This window comes from Pyrus communis, chromosome 7, assembly GCF_041283825.1.
Source record: "Pyrus communis isolate YQ-2024b chromosome 7, ASM4128382v1, whole genome shotgun sequence".
Classification (NCBI taxonomy): Eukaryota; Viridiplantae; Streptophyta; class Magnoliopsida; order Rosales; family Rosaceae; genus Pyrus; species Pyrus communis.
This window is the reverse complement of record NC_142571.1, coordinates 10,103,423-10,122,373: the sequence shown is the minus strand read 5'-3', so window position 1 is coordinate 10,122,373 and position 18,951 is coordinate 10,103,423. Positions and strand designations below refer to the sequence as shown.

The 18,951-nt window shown below is 35.3% G+C and overlaps 1 protein-coding gene across 1 annotated transcript; it reads right to left on the bottom strand.

Moving 5' to 3' along the window:
* Positions 1–16,976: 16,976 nt before the first annotated feature.
* LOC137735727 (zinc finger protein ZAT9-like) lies at positions 16,977–18,674 on the bottom strand. Its single transcript, XM_068475170.2, has one exon. The coding sequence runs from the start codon at positions 18,329–18,331 to the stop codon at positions 17,171–17,173; it is 1,161 nt and encodes a 386-aa protein (XP_068331271.2). The 5' UTR covers positions 18,332–18,674; the 3' UTR covers positions 16,977–17,170.
* Between the last annotated feature and the right edge of the window lie 277 nt (positions 18,675–18,951).

Genomic DNA, 18,951 nt, shown 5'->3' with positions numbered 1-18,951 from the left:
CATCTTCTAACCGGAGCGTCAGTAGGCCTTATTTGCACATGTCCAAACAACCGTAACCGATTTTCTCTCATCTTTCCTTCAATTTCGGCTACTCCTACTTTACCTTGGATATCCTCATTCCTAATATTATCCTTTCTCGTGTGCCCACACATCCAATGAAGCATCCTCATCTCTGCTACACCTATTTTATGTACGTGTTGATGCTTCACCATCCAACATTCCGTGCCATACAGAATCGTCGGCCTTATTGCCATCCTATAAAGTTTTCCCTTGAGCTTAAGTGGCATACGACGGTCACACAACACGCCGGATGCACTCTTCCACTTCATCCATCCAGCTTGTATTCTATGGTTGAGGTTTCCATCTAATTCTCCCTTATTAATAATAATTATAAAAAAAATACACTTCAACTTGAGTTAGCCCTCACTAATCCAAGTCTATATCATCAATCAACCACAAGCAAGTTAGCTTGGTTAGAGAAGTAACATCCTATGCAATGACATATGCACCTAGCATGGGCCGACATTGGAAACTGCAATACCGAGATCTTCTACAAACTCTTAACCAGATACAACTACTTAATGGGAAGCGTTTATTGCGTGTTTTAGGATTTGTAGAGACCTCAATATTTATATTAGCTAAGAGACTCGGGTTTTGTCCATAAAGAAAGCCCTAATTCCACTTTCTTAGCCTACGAGTTAGTTATCACAATTACTTGATTATTGAGAATTCAATCGTTCTTACTTGATTTTAAGACACGAAAATTTAAGACTAATTAAGAGGAAAATCAAATCACAATCTATTTATCCCTATTATTTCATTCATATTACATTGTAGACCATTTAAAATTAATTTATATTGAAATAAATCTAACATTTTTAACCAAACTACCTCAAACAAAACATCTTGAATAATATCAGGCTTGGTACCTTAATCAGCGGAGGACATTACTGAAGTTTATGGCTTTTGTAGTAGTGGCCAATATGCCATCAAGAACTTTCAACATATAATTTGTGGTTGCTACCAAAATGTACATACATCATGTTTATGGAATTACTTTAGAGTGAAGACTAGAAGTTAGGGAGAGAGTTCTTTTCAAAGGATGATAATGATGAATGTGAGGATGTTATTTCAGTTGAAAACTTGGATGGGAAAAGGAGTGGAAAAGGATCAATCAGCATTGTTGACTCCTTACTTCTTTTCTGAGACTTTTTGAGGTCATAAGCCGGCTAATTAAGGGTGGTTTTGTTTGCTCCTATATTCACTTCAAACTTGCACAACCCGCCATCACCACCACTACCACTTGGGTGTGAGAATATGAAGTGGCATTCGCACTCACTCTCACAAAACCCTACTCTTTAGCCCTTTACCTTGTACTTTTTAATTTTTTTTATCCTCTTCTCTTTTTCAATCTTTTGAATGGAACATGAACCGACTCTATGGTCCTCTCAAATTATCAACTATAAAGGTCAACCAGCCAACCCAAGCTGTCCTGCCAATATTGCCATTATCCTGTGCAATGTAGCTAGTCATTAGGCAACCACAAAAAAAAAGTAGCAATATAAATATATAGTGAATATATGGGAGGTACAATGTGGAATTTCTTTTTTGAATCTTTTACCAAGGATGTTTTCAGTGAGCTTTTTCCTCTTGAATAGGACTCTTCAATTTATCTGAAATGGCAAAAGAATTAAACTCTATTGGAAGCACATAATTCACTAAATTACTTAATGGCAAAAGAAAGAAGGGTAAGAAGGAAGAAAAATAATTAAAGCAAAGGTGCAGTAGATTCTACCAACTTGCAGAATATCTTCGGTTGTATTAGTTTTTACTCATGTAAGCACTTTTACTTATTTTCATGTTCGCAATATTACGGAGAAAAAAGTTGGGGCTGAATTCTTCAATGGGTTACTTACGATGAGTTCTTCAAAACATTTTTGAGGCTGAATTCTCCAATGAATATGTATCTTTCTAAAATTAGGAAGTGAAGTAACACATATATATATTTTTAATTTAAACAACAATATCACTTCCATTTCAGTATTGTTATTATGGAAAAAGGTAGTATTGTGAATATATTGAAGAAGAAAAAATAAAGATACAATAGGTTAGAGGAGACATGAAGCCAAACCTAACAAGAAGCAAAAAACTACTAGAAACAACAAAACCCAATTACAAAAACAAGGTATAAAACTCATCCTAACAAAATCTAAAATTGGGGTGAAGAGAAAGATTATGATGATACAAGGGAATAGCACAAGGAGGACAAGAGTCACACCAACAAACCCCAGGATGGTCCACTCCAAAATTTGCCTAACATTCAGCCACATGATTCTCTTTGCGAAAAATGTGTAACTCTGCACATAGAAGAGAGCAACGCTCGACAATTCAACCAACGAACACTCAAACGCCAAGGAACACAATTATGAGAAACTGAAATAAAAAGAACAGCCCAGGATGAGTAACACTCAATCCGGGAACGCGAACCCTTCTCCCAAGTTAAGTTTATTGCATGAATTATCATCATCAGACTAAAGGGATAATTGACTAATACAGTGTTGAATATCATTGTAGCATCTTCAATAAAAATACAAATTTGAGATGTGAAAACTACATTGACATCTCATTTTACATGCTGATTTACTTTTTCCTCTTTAAATAGCATAATCCACCTCCTAAATATGTAAAAAAAGAGGTAAATTCATATTTTTATTTACACTTACCGGTCAAGATGAGTATTTTATATCTGACCCATTGAAGTGCTTTCCAGCAAACAATAAAAATATAAAAGCTAATTCCAAAGAATCTTTTATCTCGTTGTGGAGATTTTCTCATTCCTTGACTAGTTCCTAAAGTGGTTTACAAAAAATTGATGCACCTATATGTTACCCTATCTCCCCTCATCTTCGATGATCAATTATAATGGAAAATAAATACGAAAATTAAATAGACATATTAAGATAGCAAGATCTGCTACTTAGTTCTAATCTAAAGCTATTTTTCTTCATCTGTGAGTAAGAAATTTTATATTTGAATATCGTGGATAGTAAGTTCAATACCGATTTACTTTCACACTACTGCTTAGTGTATGTTGTATAAAAAAATGTAGTGATCAAGTTACTAAAGTTTCTTAGGGTTTAATTTTCGAAGTAAATTGTCACGTATTATTATGATCTAGTTATATTTAATTAAACTTTATATCGTTGTACCAAAATCTTCAAAGTAATTTCGAATTGTGTTATTCTAAGTTTAAAAACCAACCTAGACTCTTATATTTATTTTTGCACTGTGTGACTGAAACATATGGATATTTGATAGACTTGAGATTTTTAAATAGATACATTTCGTACTTTTTCTGTTCAAATAATTTTGAGCTTCAGTTTTATTTATATTGTATTCTTTAAATACAATGATATACTTACATTAAGAAGTAAGGTGAATAAATTAGTATCGAACTTGTCGTTTATGAAATTTAAACCCAAAAACTCTTATTTATATTTAAAGAAGAATACTAGTAGGCTATACTACTCAAAGCCAGTTTGGAATTGTTGTAGTTTTTATACAAAAAAAAAAAAAAAAGGGATTATATTGGGTTAGTGGTGAGGTTACAATGGTAGGAGGTAACTCTCCTAGGTCCATTGATTCAGACCCTTTTAATTTAGCTCCGTTTATTTGGCATGGGAACGGTGCCTGGTTATAGCTTGAGAGGGAGAGTCTCTAACACCAATAAAAAGAGGTAGTCTAAAACCCATTGTTTTGTTCCACCGGAGTTGGGAAAAAGAGGTCACTGTGAGAAGGAGGAGTGGGGGTTGATCTTGGGTGCAAAGAAGCGTGTTTTGGCTACTTCAATGAGGTTCACATCGGTGGAGGTTGACAAAGTTCAACCCTGCCGAGCCCAATGAGTTGTGTAAGCTAGAATTGACGGGGGCTTGGGAACTTCCGGGCAATTCGAGTGCTAAAGAGACTTGTTCTCTTCAAAGATCCCATGGTGATTTTTCTGTGTGAAACAAAAAGCTAGAAGGAGCGTATGGAGAGGTTAAAATCACAGTTGAATTTTCACTTTGTGTTTACAGTTCCAAGTTCAGGAAAGTCTGGGGGTTTATGTGCAATGTGGAAAGGTGAGGCAAATTTGATGCTACGATCTTATTCATCAAACCATATTGACTTGGAGGTTGGAGGAATAAGAGATGATACTCATTGGTGACTTACTTTCTTTTATGGCTTTCCGGCGGAATCAAATGGACATAAATCACGGAGTTTGTTTTAAGGTTGAGTAAAAATTCGGATCTATAGTGGTGTTGCATGGGAGATTTCAACGAAATTTTGTGTGCTGAGGAACAAGAAGGAGGTGATGTAAGAAATGACCACCAAATGGAGGGTTTCAGAATGCATTAGCAAGTTGCCAGTTACAAGATTTAGAGTATATTGGAATCAAAGTAAGATTAGACAAAGTTGTAGCGTCGCAGAAGTGGGTGGATATGTTTCTGGGACTTCGAGTCTCTCATTTGAAATCGAATTTGTCGGACCATATACCTATAATGCTGGAATGGGTGCCTAAGAACAAAGTTAGATTAAAAAAAAACCTTTCGTTATGAGGAAGTGTGGTCGATGGAGGAGGGTTTTATAGCGGCGGTACAACAAGGTTAGGCAACAGAGTTCCATGGTTCACCAATGTTTCGAGTCATGGGGAAGATTAAGGCGACAAGATTACAGTTGACTAATTGGGCAAAAACAACAAAAAGATCTATTTCAAGGGAATCTCAGAAGCGGAAGATAAGTTGAATGCTTTATTTGGGAAGCCCTTTACTAAAACCATTATTGCACAACAGCATGAATTGAACACTCGGTTGCAAGCTTTATTAGCGCAAGAAAAAACGTTCTGGAGGCAGAGGTCCATGGAAAATAGGTTAAAGCTTAGGGATCAAAATACAATTTTTTTTCACCAGAAGGTTAATTGAAAACAAGTAGGAATGCTTTGCCGAGATTGTATGATGAGGTAGGGGTGTGGCATGCAGACGAGAAGGGCATGGAGACAGTGATTGTTGATTACTTCACAAAATTGTTTGATTCTCAGGGTGCGACAGATGTGTCGAAAATCATGTGGGTGGTCACACCTAAAGTCATGGCTATGATGAACCAGGAGCTTCTTCAACAGGTTTCCAATGTGGAAATTAAAGGGGCTTTGTTTCAAATGCATCCAACTAAAACTCTGGGCCCTGACTGTATGTCATCGAGTTTTTATTAGAAGCATTGGGAGACGGTCGACCAGGATGTGTGTGATGGGGTAAGGTATATTCTTTCATTGGGTCATATGCTTAATAAAATCAATTATACCCATGTCACTTTGATTCTGAAGAAAGTGGATCCCTCAGCGATGACTGAACTTAGGCCCATTAGTCTTTGTAATGTGATTTATAAGATATGCTAAAAGGTTCTTACTAACCATTTAAAGGTCATTCTTCCGGAAATTATATCACCATTGCAAAGTGCCTTTATACTGGGAAGACTAATTTCTGATAATTGTTTGGTAGCCTCCGAGATTGCTCATTATATGCATATGAAGAATAATGGGTGGAATGGGGTGATGGCTTTGAAGTTAGATATTAGTAATGCCTATGATCGTATTGAATGGAGTTTCTTGGAGCAGATTATGAGAAGGTTGGGTTTCGCAGAGGAATGGATACAATGGATAATGATGTGTGTGTCCACGGTTTCTTATTCGTTCAAATTGAATTGGGAGCCTGTGGGGTTAGTGTATCCGAAACGGGGAATTTGTCAAGGAGATCCCCTTTCACCTTTTCTATTTGTCTTAGGTGCGGAGGGATTATCGGCATTATTTGATTCTTGGGAAGCATAAGGCCGTATTCAAGGGGGCCAAGTATGTAAAGGAGCTCCAAGTGTTCATCATTTGTTACTTGCGGATGGCATCTTTATTTTTGCCAGAAGTTCTTTGTAGGAATGTTTACAGGTGAAATAGTTATTGCGCACATATGAAAGGGTGTTTAGGCAAGCGGTTGATCTTTCTAAAGTAGTGCTGTGTTTAGTAAGAACCTTATGGAGTTGGATGCACAATTATTGGCCGATTATATAGGGATGGAACGAGTAGAGTATCACGACTGATATCTTGAACTACCAGTGTTTATTGGTAGGTCCAAGAAAGATGCATTTGCTTATATTAAAGATCGGTTGTGGAAAAGTTGCACGGTTGACGTGGTTTTTTGTTGAGTAGCGCGGGTAAAGAGATTTTGATTAAAGCGATTGCGTAGGCAGTGCCATTGTATACGATGTAGACATTCTTGTTACCTAAGTCTTTTTGTGATGAGCTAAACCAAATGGTGGCCCAGTTTTGGTGGGGAAGAGAAGGTGGAAAACGAAGAATATATTGGGTTAAATGGCAAAGGTTGTGTAAGCCAAAAAGTGAAGAGGGTTTGGGGTTTAAAGATTTATATGCATTCAACCTTTCCTTGCTTACGAAGCAAGGGTGGAGATTACCATAGCAACCTAACTCTCTTGTGGCAAGAATTTTCAATGCCCGACACTATCCTACTTCTGAGTTTTTACAGACTCCAGTTAAACTTAATTCGTCTTACCATTGGCATAGTGTGGCAGCATTTAGGCATATTGTTTTTCGTGGTGCACGATGGAGGGTTGGGGATGGTTTACAAATCCATATTTAGGGGGATAGTTGGCTGCCACGAGAACACTTCTTCAAAGTTCTAAGCCCCAGACCAGTGGGGGTACACCCATAGCTCACAGTGAGATCTCTGATGGTGGAGGATGATGGGGTTTGATGGAATTCAACTTTAGTTTGTAGTTGGTTCTTGGATGAGGAAGCAGATTTGATTTTGAGTATACCCTTGAGTTTATTCTACCGTGCGGATTCGTTAATTTGGATAAAGGAACCTAAGGGATTGTTCACTACTAAGCGTGCGTACTTTATGGCTCGATCGGGTCCGGGAATGAGTGGTGATGAGCCTATGGGATCGGTGATTAATGGTGATACAAGATTCCTAAGGAAAGCTTTGTGGCGAGCTAAAGGCCCGCAGAAAGTGAAAATTTGTGTATGGTGTGGGTATATGAATTCTTTGCCTTCCAAAGTTAATCTGAAGAGAAGACAGGCAATTATGGACAATACTTATGGTTTTTGTGATAAAGAGGCAGAGATTGTTGAACATGCTCTTCTAATATGTCCTAGAGCGGCAGCGGTGTGGTTTGGAAGTCCATTGGGCATCCGTTCTTTTCATCTAATTGAGGAGGGCATTGGTCGTTGGTTGGAGTATATGGCGCAAAATGTGTCCAAGGAAAGCTTTGACTCGCTTCTTATTCTTGTTTGAAGTATTTGGAAGGTTTGTAATGAGTTCATTTGGAATGGTGTTGAGGTTTCTCCTTTTGATACCCAAATCAAGGCACAAACATGATTGGCTGAGTTTAAAAAATGGAATAAGGGGGCACCGCATAACTCTTTGGCAAGAAAAACTAAATGGCAGCCGCTGGCCCATAGTTGGATAAAATGTAATTTTGATGCATCATAGGATGAGCAGGGGTCGATTAAAGGCTGTGGGTTGGTAGTGAAAAGCTTTGATGGTAGGTTTTTGGCAACACAGGTAAGCAGAGTGGTGGCCATGAGATCGGCGCTTCATGCAGAGGCAGCGGCTACCAAGGCAGCAGCTTTATTCTTGCGCAGATGGGTCACGGAACAGGTTTAGGTAGAAAGGGATGCATTGTTGGTGATTTCTGCCATTCAAAATGCAGGTGCAACATTTAGTGGTCATTTTGGTTATATATTCGACGATACGAAGCGGCTTATGCAGGACTTTAAACAATGGAAAATCACCTTTGGTCGAAGAGAGACGAATAAGGTGGCTCATCGCTTTACGAGGTTTAGTCTTACTGTTGATCACCCGGTTTCTTGGTTTGAAGAACCTCCTGATGTAATTTCTCATTTATTATTAGAGGATAGTACTAGTAGTTGATTTGGTGTGGGACGCTCTTTTTCCTTTTGATCGGGTTGAAAGCCCTGGCAAGGTTTTTATCGAGGCCCATTGTAAGCGCCATATCCTCAGTTTGTACGTATTTCAATCTTCAATGAATATCGTACTCTTCTTAAAAAAAAAAAAAAAAAAAAAGGAATAGTCAATTGTAAAATGAAGCACTCAAACGTTTGTTGAACTGTATTTCTTAAAGTGATGTTGGTATGAAAGGTAAAAATGTTCAATAAACTTTAATGTGTAAGTGTTATAGTGGTAGTGGTAGCGGCAACTGTGGTGGTGGTTATAGTTGAATGGTTTAGAAGGATAATTAATGTTATGTTTTATAACCAATGAGGATAATACAAAAATTAAAATTATTGATTAAGAGCTCAGCCACACTTTTCATGACTTTTTATGAAAGCAGCTTTTAAAGATGTTGTCTAGGAGCATCACTTCTAAAAAAAGAAGTATATTTTATTTCTTCCAAACACTTTTTATGTACAAACCCTTCACAAAACATGGAGAAAACAAAACCTGCAAAATACACAAAAAATCAAACCTAAACTAAGCCAATTGGGGTTTATGATGTAATTCATCATTTTGATAACACTAATATTATACAAAAATAAAACGGAAAAAAAAATGTATGAAGAACATACCTAACGAATTTCATTTCAAATTTTTGACACCCCCACTACTACAAAATAGGGCTTTCATGACACTTAGTAAAATTTTTAATGACATTCTTTTATTAAAAATGTTATTAAAGTAATATTATGACGCAACTAAAAAAAATGTGCGGAAGATTTTTTTTATTTTTTTTTGTTCAATAAAATATGCGGAAGATTTTAAAAGGAAAAACGGAAGATTTATCCCTTAAATCTCTCAAGCAGTTATAGATTATTTCTTTTTAACTCCACTACGTTTTTGAGAAGCACGTTGTTTATCAACTGTGCAAGGTTGGGAAGTTCGGTGAGATCCTTACCAAGATTGACAGGAGGTCTAACATGGAGATTGAGAAGGAGACAAAGTTCTTGAAGAATAGAGATGCAATTATGGTGAAGATGTTTCCTACCAAGCCCATGGTTTTGGAAACCTTTTCTGAGTACCCTCCATTAGGTCGCTTTGCTGTTCGTGGCATGCGCTAGACTATTTCTATTGGTGTTATCAAGAGTGTTGAGAAGAAGGATCCCAGCGGTGCCAAGGTCACAAAGTCTGTTGCCAAGAAGAAGTGAACCATTGCCAGTACTCAAATTTTCACTCACGCAAACTTATGCTTTTATGATACAAACTCTTATCTTAGTTGTGTGGTTTTAAGTGGTTTAGTCAGTTTAGTTTGTAGTTGTTTCAATTCCGGTCTGATGTCTTCATTCTCTAGTGTCCACTCCCAGAATTGGGTTCTGGACAGGCGGTGGTGACACATCTGGTTTATGCTTAAGAGAGTAGGTTTGTCTTCATGATTCATATTTAATAGACTGATATTTGCAGGATTCGTAAAGCAAGCAGAGGCAATCTTATGGATTGGTATTTAAGAGAGTAGGTTTGTCTATAGGATTTTTATATGCTTTTGAAAACTGTTCTCAAATTTTTTTTATATGAATCATGACAGGTTTTTTAGAATCAAAATTTTGTTCAGTGATGATGACAAACATCACTCCAAAGGTACACTTTCCCCCCCTCTCTCTCCATGTGTGTTGCTTTTTTCTGTCACTCATCTTCAATTTGATCATAGGAATAATTTCGTATCCTGCTCATTCAATCTATAATCTTATAAAATTTATGTTTATTTTTTTTAGTTCAATTATTAAGATGATAAGTTGTGGCACCACAAGTTCGATCTCAGCTAGTATGCTACAAACTTGCCCTCCACCCAAACCTCATAAAAATTGCATTAGGTTTAGGCTTTGCTTTCAAGTCTTGGATAAATACGTGTTTATGCTATTTTTATTTAACCGCTAATTTAAAATGCAAATTGAACCACTAATTTACGGTTTCTATTTAGTTGTGCACAAATCAAGAAGAACGAGGACAAGGGAGACCGGTAGATCCACGGTGATCAACAAAGAGTTTTCCTTTTTGTTTTTCTATTGTCTTATGGTTAGGATCCTCTCATTCAATTTACTTATTTTTTTGCAGGAGCAGTTTGAAGGATAAAAGCTACATACACTCAATAGGAAATTGATGCATTAAGAATAAAGTGGGTTGAGTATGTTGATGAATTCATCCCAATAGATGAAACACTAGATTAGCTAGTTTGTGAAATTTTAAATTAAGTGAACTTATAGTTTTATTTTAGTAGGAAAGCTCTACACATTATATTGTCTTTTGTAATACTTTGGTGGTAGGTGAATTACAAATTTATGAAGCAATATTATTTTATTTGAGGTAAATATCTTACTTCTTGGATGAATTATGTAAGTCTTGTTTTCAAATTAAAAATACATTACATATGTCATCAAACATATCTTAGGGGCATTGAATGGTTTATGACAAGCTTTGTGTGTCGTTGCTAATATGCAATGATGTTGTAGTGCTATAGACATGACGCTATACATATGCCATGTTTAGTATATCATGACGGTCATTCCTCTGTTTATGACACATATTCTGCATCTCAAATTGAAATAGATCACATGCTTTTTTTAATTCAATGACACTTGTTAGGTGTCTCTAAAAGCTATACATGACACTGTGCGTATGTCATAATTAGTATACCATGACACTCATTCCTCTATTTATGACACTTATTCCCCGTCTTAAATGGTAATAGATAACACAAGTTCTTAATTCAATGACGCTTGTTAGGCGTCCTTAAAAGTAATACATGACACTCTTTCAATGTCATAAAAAATATCTTTAATGACACCCACAAAGATGACACTAAACCCTTGCGTCATTAAACTTTTAACATGACCCATAAATGGCGTCATGCATGTAAAAATTTGTAGTAGTGCCCATCATCAAATTTACTTGTAAAACAACAGTTTGAGAGAAAAAAAAACTTCAATCAAACTAAATAAAGCTAGTTTTTTTTCTCTACTACGAACCTTTTTAAATCGCTCTTTCGCTATCTTAGACTCATCAAAGGGAATATTGAAAGGAAGAAAATTAAGAAAATTAGAGATGAAGAGAAAACAATATCCGATTTGAAGAAAAAAAAAAGTGAAGAAGAAGGATAAAAATATGAAGGAGCAAGAAAAATGGAGATGAGAAGAAGAACAAGAAGAAACAAGAAAAATGGAGATGACAAGAAGAATAAGAAGAAACAAGAAAAATGGAGAGCTATGAATCAAGAAAGAAAATGGAGATGAGGAGAAGAATATGAAGGAACAAGAAAAATGGAGATGAGGAGTTTGTGCTGTGAAAGAAGATCAAGAGAGAAATATGGGGAATGTACATTTTAGTTATCCTAGAATTAGGGTTATGATAATTGTCTTATTTATTTGATTAATAATTAAGAAAAAAAGTTAAATATAAGAAGATAAATGCTCTTAATGTAAATTATTAAATTAAAAAACTGAATAAGTTAAAAATATATGTATTAGAGGCTCATTTATCCACCCCTAATAACTAAATTTTGTAGATGTGGTTTTTTTTGCCCCTAAAAGTGGTAACTTTAATAGGGGCGTGTTGCAGTGCTATTAAATTAGGAATGTGATCGTGTAAATCCTAATGTATCTAGGGATATCTTTGAATATTCCCTTTAGTAGTTGTAATCCTATTAGGATAAGGAATTAACCTTCCCTACTACTATAAATTAAGGCACAATGGGATGGAATGGAACACACCTCACAATTACACATCTCTCTTCTTCTCTCTATGTGCCGCACCTCTCTCTTTATGGTCTCCATAATCGTTTAGTAAATTATGTCTACAACATGGTGTTTATTGTTTCGCCTCTATTACAATTAATAGAGACAAATTTATATTTATACCCGTAATAATGATTAATAAGGGCAAATCCTTATATCTGCCCCTAATAATCACTATTCTTGTACCTTAGTGACACTCACTATAGTTTATATAAATAATAAAACAAAATTATATGATTTGAGAACCATATATAATTGAAACTCTATGACTTCATTGAAACATTTTTTGAGTCAAATTGAACTTCGTGAGTCTAGCATGAAAAATCAATTTGACGGGGTAGACTAAAATATTGGAATGAAGCTACATAGACAACTGGAATTTATCTTTGTTTTGTTAGGTTTATAGATCTTGGATGAATACGTTTTCTTTGTGTTAATTGCCTCCACTAAATTCCTCAACAAACAAAAATCAATTAAAGAGCATTTAAGGATTTTATGAGTTTGTACATTACAACTTTAAAATCATACATGCACGCATATTATTTGAAACAGTAAACAATGTGATTTATTCGCATGTGCATAACTAGAAGACTCTGAATTAAAATTGTGTTTATAACCAAAATATATCATTTCATTTTTTTAATTGGTTATATGCAGATGATGCTTTATTGCACGGGAGAAAATTACGCAATGTCTATACATATTGGTGTAAGTCTACATGTATATAACATTTCTATAAACAATAAATTCTAACCCTAAATTTATATCTCTCAACCGATCTAAACATGAAAACCATGTCATGTTGGACGCAAAGTTTAGCTCAAGATAATATATGGTTATTGAAATGATCGAAATGAAATATCGACGACATATTCATTATTTATCAACAACAAAATGGTGACATGCTAAAACAAATTATTTCACCAACCAAATGTCGAAAGCAAATCATTTCAGCCAAAAACCCTAAGATATAAAGGAGAAGAAAAAATTTTTCAATTTAGAATATGTACAACTATATTTTGGAGACGAACTACATCATTTTGTAACACATTTACAAGTGAAGAAAAGTACTAGAGTGAGGCAATCAATTCTAATTACCAAAATCTCGCAAATGGGTTATTACGATAATAACGAAAATCAATTATATCTATGTACTTTGATGCGGGTTCGATCCTTGCTGATTCCTCTCTCTCTCTCTCTAAACAACTATTTCACCCACTAACGCTATAACTCTATTGAAAAAAAAAAAAAAAAAAAAAAAAAAACCTAAAATCTCTGATCCAAAAAGAAGTATAAGGCTAGTGGATCCTGAGTTTTCTTTCGATGTGGATGCTAAGTCTGTTGTTCTTCAAGACAGAGAGAGTGAGATTGAGTATCCAAAAAACCCAACACGAAGATGATTCGAGAGAACTCGGAAAGACACCAGGATGGAGCTTCATCATCATGATAATTATTAACCCCATAAACAAAAGCTTGAAGCTTTCGAGAAAATAAAGCTCAAGAACAAGGCCCTCATTTGAAATCAAACTTACTGACTCTGGTAAAAAGGAATCAGTCTTGTTTGTTGGCAACCTTGTTGTTGAGCTTGAATTCCTTGAAAGCTTCAAGCTTTTGACGACGGGGTACTGATTATCATATTAAAACATTAAGAGCTTGTTTGATACTCTACTTGAATCCAACCTTTTAAACTCAAAAACAATTTTCAAGTTTTAGGCCTTAAAAACTTGTTTGGGAGGAGTATTTTCAAAAATTGAACTCAAGACTAACTTAAAAATAGTCTATTCTCTAAAAACACAAAAAATGAGTTTTTAGAGTTTTTAAACTTAAAACTCATTTCTTTCTTTTCTCTCCCTCCTCCCCTCACTCCAAATATATCTCTCTTTTCTTCTTTCTCTCTCCCCCTTTTCTCTTTTTTTTTTTTTTTTTTTTTTTAACCTTTTTCGTCTCCTCCAATCCGATCTCTTTATACTCTTGGTTCTTTCTCTCACTCCTCTTCTTCTCTATCTCCTCCAATCCTCTCACTTCTTTCTCTTTCCTCCAACTGTCTCTTACTTTCTTTCCTCTTCTCTCCTCTTTCTCTCTCGACCCTGTCTTTTTGGATCTCTTTGTCCAGTTTAAGTTGTAAGATTTAAAATTTTTAAATCACATACCAAACAAATTTTTGAGTCCTAAAAGAAATTGTTTTCAAGAAAAATTCTTAAGAAATGTTTTGAGAAATTATAAAAATTTTCAAATAGGATACCAAACAAACCCTAAGTTCCTGATGGATTTTGAGTTCTTTTTTAGCATCTCTGAGTTAGGTTTTGGACGACCAATGTTGCTGTCTTAAGTCTTGGAGAAGAACAGAAAGATCATCCACAATCAAAGAAAACTCAGCATCCACTAGTCTTATACTTCTCTTTACCTTGAAGAACAACATACCAACATATTCCCACACAATATAAAAAAATAAAAAAATAAAAACTCAAAAATCCACTAATCTTAAACCACGAGTTGGTGACTCAATGGTAAAGGTTGGATTGCGATGCTTCCTTCAAACTAAAAATTAGAGGTCTCAGGTTCGAAACTCGGCTGGTGTGGAAGTCAGACTTGTGGCCAGGGGGAGGTTGAAATGTCTGTGAGTCTTTCCGACCTTCGGAAAGAATGAATAATCGCGGTTTGCCACCAGTTGTCCTCCTCTTTTTTTTTTTTTTTAAAAAAAAAAAAAAAAAAAAAAAGAAAAATCCACCAACCTTACATTTCTTTTTAAATTCTCTCTGATCCCACAATCGTTACTGAATAGAGTTGAGGATGGTGAAAACACATTAAATTTTTATTTTACACACAACAAATACGACTACCAACCCAATTTTTCTTGAGTAATATACACACACCAGAAATTCCATAGGTATTTTCCTAAACTATGTTATTTTAAAATTCCACAAGAAATTGATGAATTGAAGTTGGCTTTGCACTGAACTATAGGAAAAGATTAGAAGAGCCTCAAAATATTTCTTGTGCAAGCCATGGTCGATATAAATACACACAAATCACGGAATCCTTAATAACTTTGTCATGCTATATATATTAGTAATCATAACAATCGAGTGGTCAGGCAATTAAATTAACGGTCATGCATACCATCTTGTAGTATAAGTTACTACGTGGAGTTAATTTACAAAGGGAGATTATATTCACACTCTCCAAATTACTTCTCCCACATCCTTTTAATTTTTTAATATTTTTCTATTAAGTGTTAGTGGTGTGTAGAAAATATTTAAAAATTAAAAAGGTGTGAGAGAAGTAATTTGGGGTGTGCAAATATAATCTCTTGAAAAAAAATGCTACTTTTACCATATTTTACATATCACATCAGTACCACCTTTGTAATAGATATGAGACTCATATATGTTGGTGAAGTCTATCTTTATTAGAAAAATGGTACAAATATAACATGAAAATCTCATTCTATACTCTCCATAAGTGTATTTTTCTTTCCTAATATAAAAAATTTAAAATGTAGAATAAAAAATTTAAAATGCTAATGATAATTCTCTAAATTAATATCCCATTTGACAATATCAGAAAAATTGTTCCTCAAAATTGTGTGGACTGTGGAGCTTCTTTGAATATTCATTTTTTTTAGGCTTTTGTAATTTCTCCCCACTTTCTTATAAAGTTTATTCTGTCTCTCTTGTCAGATATTTATGGTTTAGATGCTACTGAGTAATCCAAACTCCAAGGAATTACTTCAACACTCATATAAAAAAATTCTTGAACACTTGAAAGCCAAAAGGGTAGGGGGAAAAATAGCAGCCACCAATTATGTCCTATATATTTTGTTGATACAACGATTGCCACACAATAATTTAACAATATTTGGTATTGAACTTGTTATTTATCCGTCCAACACTAAACTTTAAACTTAAAAATGAAGAAGAATATCATAAGAATGCATTAGTCCTTGAAGCAAGCTCTATCAATGACAACCTATAACTAGCCAATTAATTTATTTAGTAGAATTTTTTTTCAATAAATTTTGTTGGTGATTTAAGCCAACATTATCGATATTCCCCAGCCAAAAAGCAGAAAATAAATTACAATAACAAACCCTTAATTTGGCTACATTTCTGTTTTTTCGCCAATTATGTACAGCTTTTTAAGGGAAACAAAACAAATTAGTTGATCTTAAAGGATTAGCATCCTTAAAAACTCAATTACATGACTAAATACATACGGTCAGTCAGAATTGATTAAGAGATTAAGAAAAAGGGGGCTAAGAATCTGCCACTTATGTCGTAAATACAAATTAAACTATATGACCAAAACTTTCCATAACTATCAACTGACTTGAGCCTCTGCTCTGAGCAGAGATACTTTGAGTCACGCCAAGCCAACGCTAATAAGTAAGACGAAAGATTTTTGCCTTTTTCCTTTTTTTATTTCCTCACAATCCAACCTTTTGAAGACAACCCACACATGGAAAACAATTTTTCTTTTTTGGTAGGTAATTAATGAAAATTCAGCATCATTTCACCAATATTATGGTCATTAAAAAGTCTCTAGCTCAGCAAATGTGAATAGGTTAGTTGGTCGGAACAACAGTGTGTCGTCCTCATACCCTCATTTTAATGTCATTAGATCAATTGGCCAAAAAAACTGTGTGTCGCCCTCATATACTCACTTTCAAATCCTAATTCCAATAGAATAGAGTAGTGTACAATAACGCTTTCGAAAAAATAAGAAAGAAAGAAAAAGGTATCTAAAAAGAAAGAAAAAGGTATCTAACCGTGTTTCAAATCTTGACTGGTTATGCAGATCTGCAATATAAGTAAAGGTTACAACAGCATCAGACAGACTGAGACAAAGGTGTACAGTGGGGGCAGATCAGTGAGTAAGAATTGGCTTCCTGTTCCTCCTCATGAACTGTGAAATATCACTAGTAAAAGATGTTGTGGAGTTGCTTTTTTTATTTTTATTGACAAAAAACATACATGGGTTGCTCAACCTCTTTTGAGAACGACTTTTTCCCAATTAAAAATTTAAATTAAATAAAAAAACTGGAGCAGTTAGCTTGAACTGCTTGGAAACAGAACACATGATCGGAATGATGCTACTTAATTCTCCAGCTACAGAACTCTATAATTACAAAAAACCAACAAAACTTAGAAAATCATGTCAATATTTGAACTACGAAATTCTTGAATTGTTAGAATTATGAATGAACAATTTCTATGAATTATAACAAAAACCCAATTGGCATAACAAGTTTGGAAGAGCAACAGATCCAAGAAATGCTCAAAATTGACAAAAAAAAACTTCTATTTTTTTTTTGTTACCTTTGATTCAAAGCTATGTCATTGATCTGTGTGTGAAGAGAAACAAAAATTTCAATGGCAATTTATAACTTCAACTTCTAACACGGTTCACAAACTCTGCATCAGAAACTGCAGAGAGCTCGATTTGGCTGATTTCATCATCGTCAACAGGAGCAGGCAGATTAAGATCTATCAAACTATCACCAAGCCTACTTAAACTCTTCCATGGAAATGGAGGACTGCTATTTCTTGCTGCTGCTGCTGCAGAACCAGCCATCACATGAGATCTTTTGTGCCCTCCAAGCGCTTGACCAGATGAAAAAACTCTAAAACAAACTGGGCATTCATGAATTTTTCTTTCAGCCACAGAGGAAGATTTTCCTGCTGCATTGAGATTTTCTTGCTCCAATTCGGGCTCGTAAATGGGGTTCAGATTCGAAGCCTTAATCTTCTTATGGCTTGCTCTGTGACCACCTAGAGCCTGATAAGATTTAAAAACTTTGTTGCACGTTTCACATTTGTATTTCCTTCGAGCAGTTCTAATTCTGGGGCACTTGATCAGATGCTCCTCAGAATCTTCCGTGTCCTCCATCGATCTTTCCGCTTCATCGGCTTGTTCTTGTTCTTGTTCTTGCTCATGTTGGTGGTGGTGGTCTTGTTTTCTCCATTTGTCTCTAGATAGCATCATGAGGCAGAAGGCGACGTCTTCCTCTCTAGTGGCATCAGATATTGAACTTACCGGTTCAGGCTCGAAAGAATCCTTGCTGCTGACCACTTTGTTCTTGAGCTTAATTTTCTTCAAAGCTTCGAGCTTTGGATGATGGTGGTACTGAATATGATTTTGATGATGATGAAGCTCCATCACAGAGGATTTTCGTGTTCTTTTGGATCGTCTCCGAGTTGGGTTCTTTGACGACTCTGTCTCACTCTCTCTATCTTGAAGAACAACAGACCCAGCATGCGCGGCAAAAGAAAACTCAGGATCCACTAGCTTTATGCTTCTCTTTGGATTCTCTCTAAGGCCATAAATCATATCATCGTCTTGTTCTTCGCCATCATCCTCTGACGAAGACGAAGCTGAAGTTGAATTGTCTACCTCATCCATGGTGAACTGGGTTTGTTCTCGATTCGATTCTTCTTCTTCTGGTTTCGGAGGAAAAGGATGGTTCCTCACGTGAGACCTCATATGACCCCCCAAGGCTCTGCCATTGGGGAAACTCCTCATGCAAATCTTACACCCATGCTTCTCCATTGCAATTTACTCAAAAACCATAAAATTTTAATGGATCAAAACACAGAAAAAACAGAGCAATTCAGAGCTCTCCTTTCCGTCTTGGAAAGAAGATAGTGGAAGGAAGCTAAAAAAAGAGTAGGTGACAAGCACTCCTCCAAAAGAGATATATACAAACCTATAATTTTTTTTTAAAATTTTTTAATAAATAATTAACAGAAAAAAAAGAGATGGGTTTTTTTGGGTTTTTAATTTTTTTTGGTCTATTAAAAACTGCAAAAGTTTACAATAAATTAAATTAATTAATTAAAAGCGTATCCATGAAGGTTGAAACTTGAAGGAGGGGACATGTAACATGCGAAGACTGCCCGTTTCCACATTTATTCCTCCTTCCTCAGCACCCTCTCTCCTTTTATTTACACCACTTCTTTTTGTTTCCCAAAATGCCCTTCTCCGTCCAACATTTAAGAGCCAAGGAAATTGGATTTTAATTTTGGTGCTTGAGAAGGGTAGTTCTGGGATTTTGGGTACTAGGTACCAGAATAAACCGGTGGCTTCCTTGTCCAAGTCAAGGAAACTGCTGGGTTTGTTGTAACGACGAAGCTGATTAAAAAACCGCGGTGTCCTCCGAAGTAAAAAAA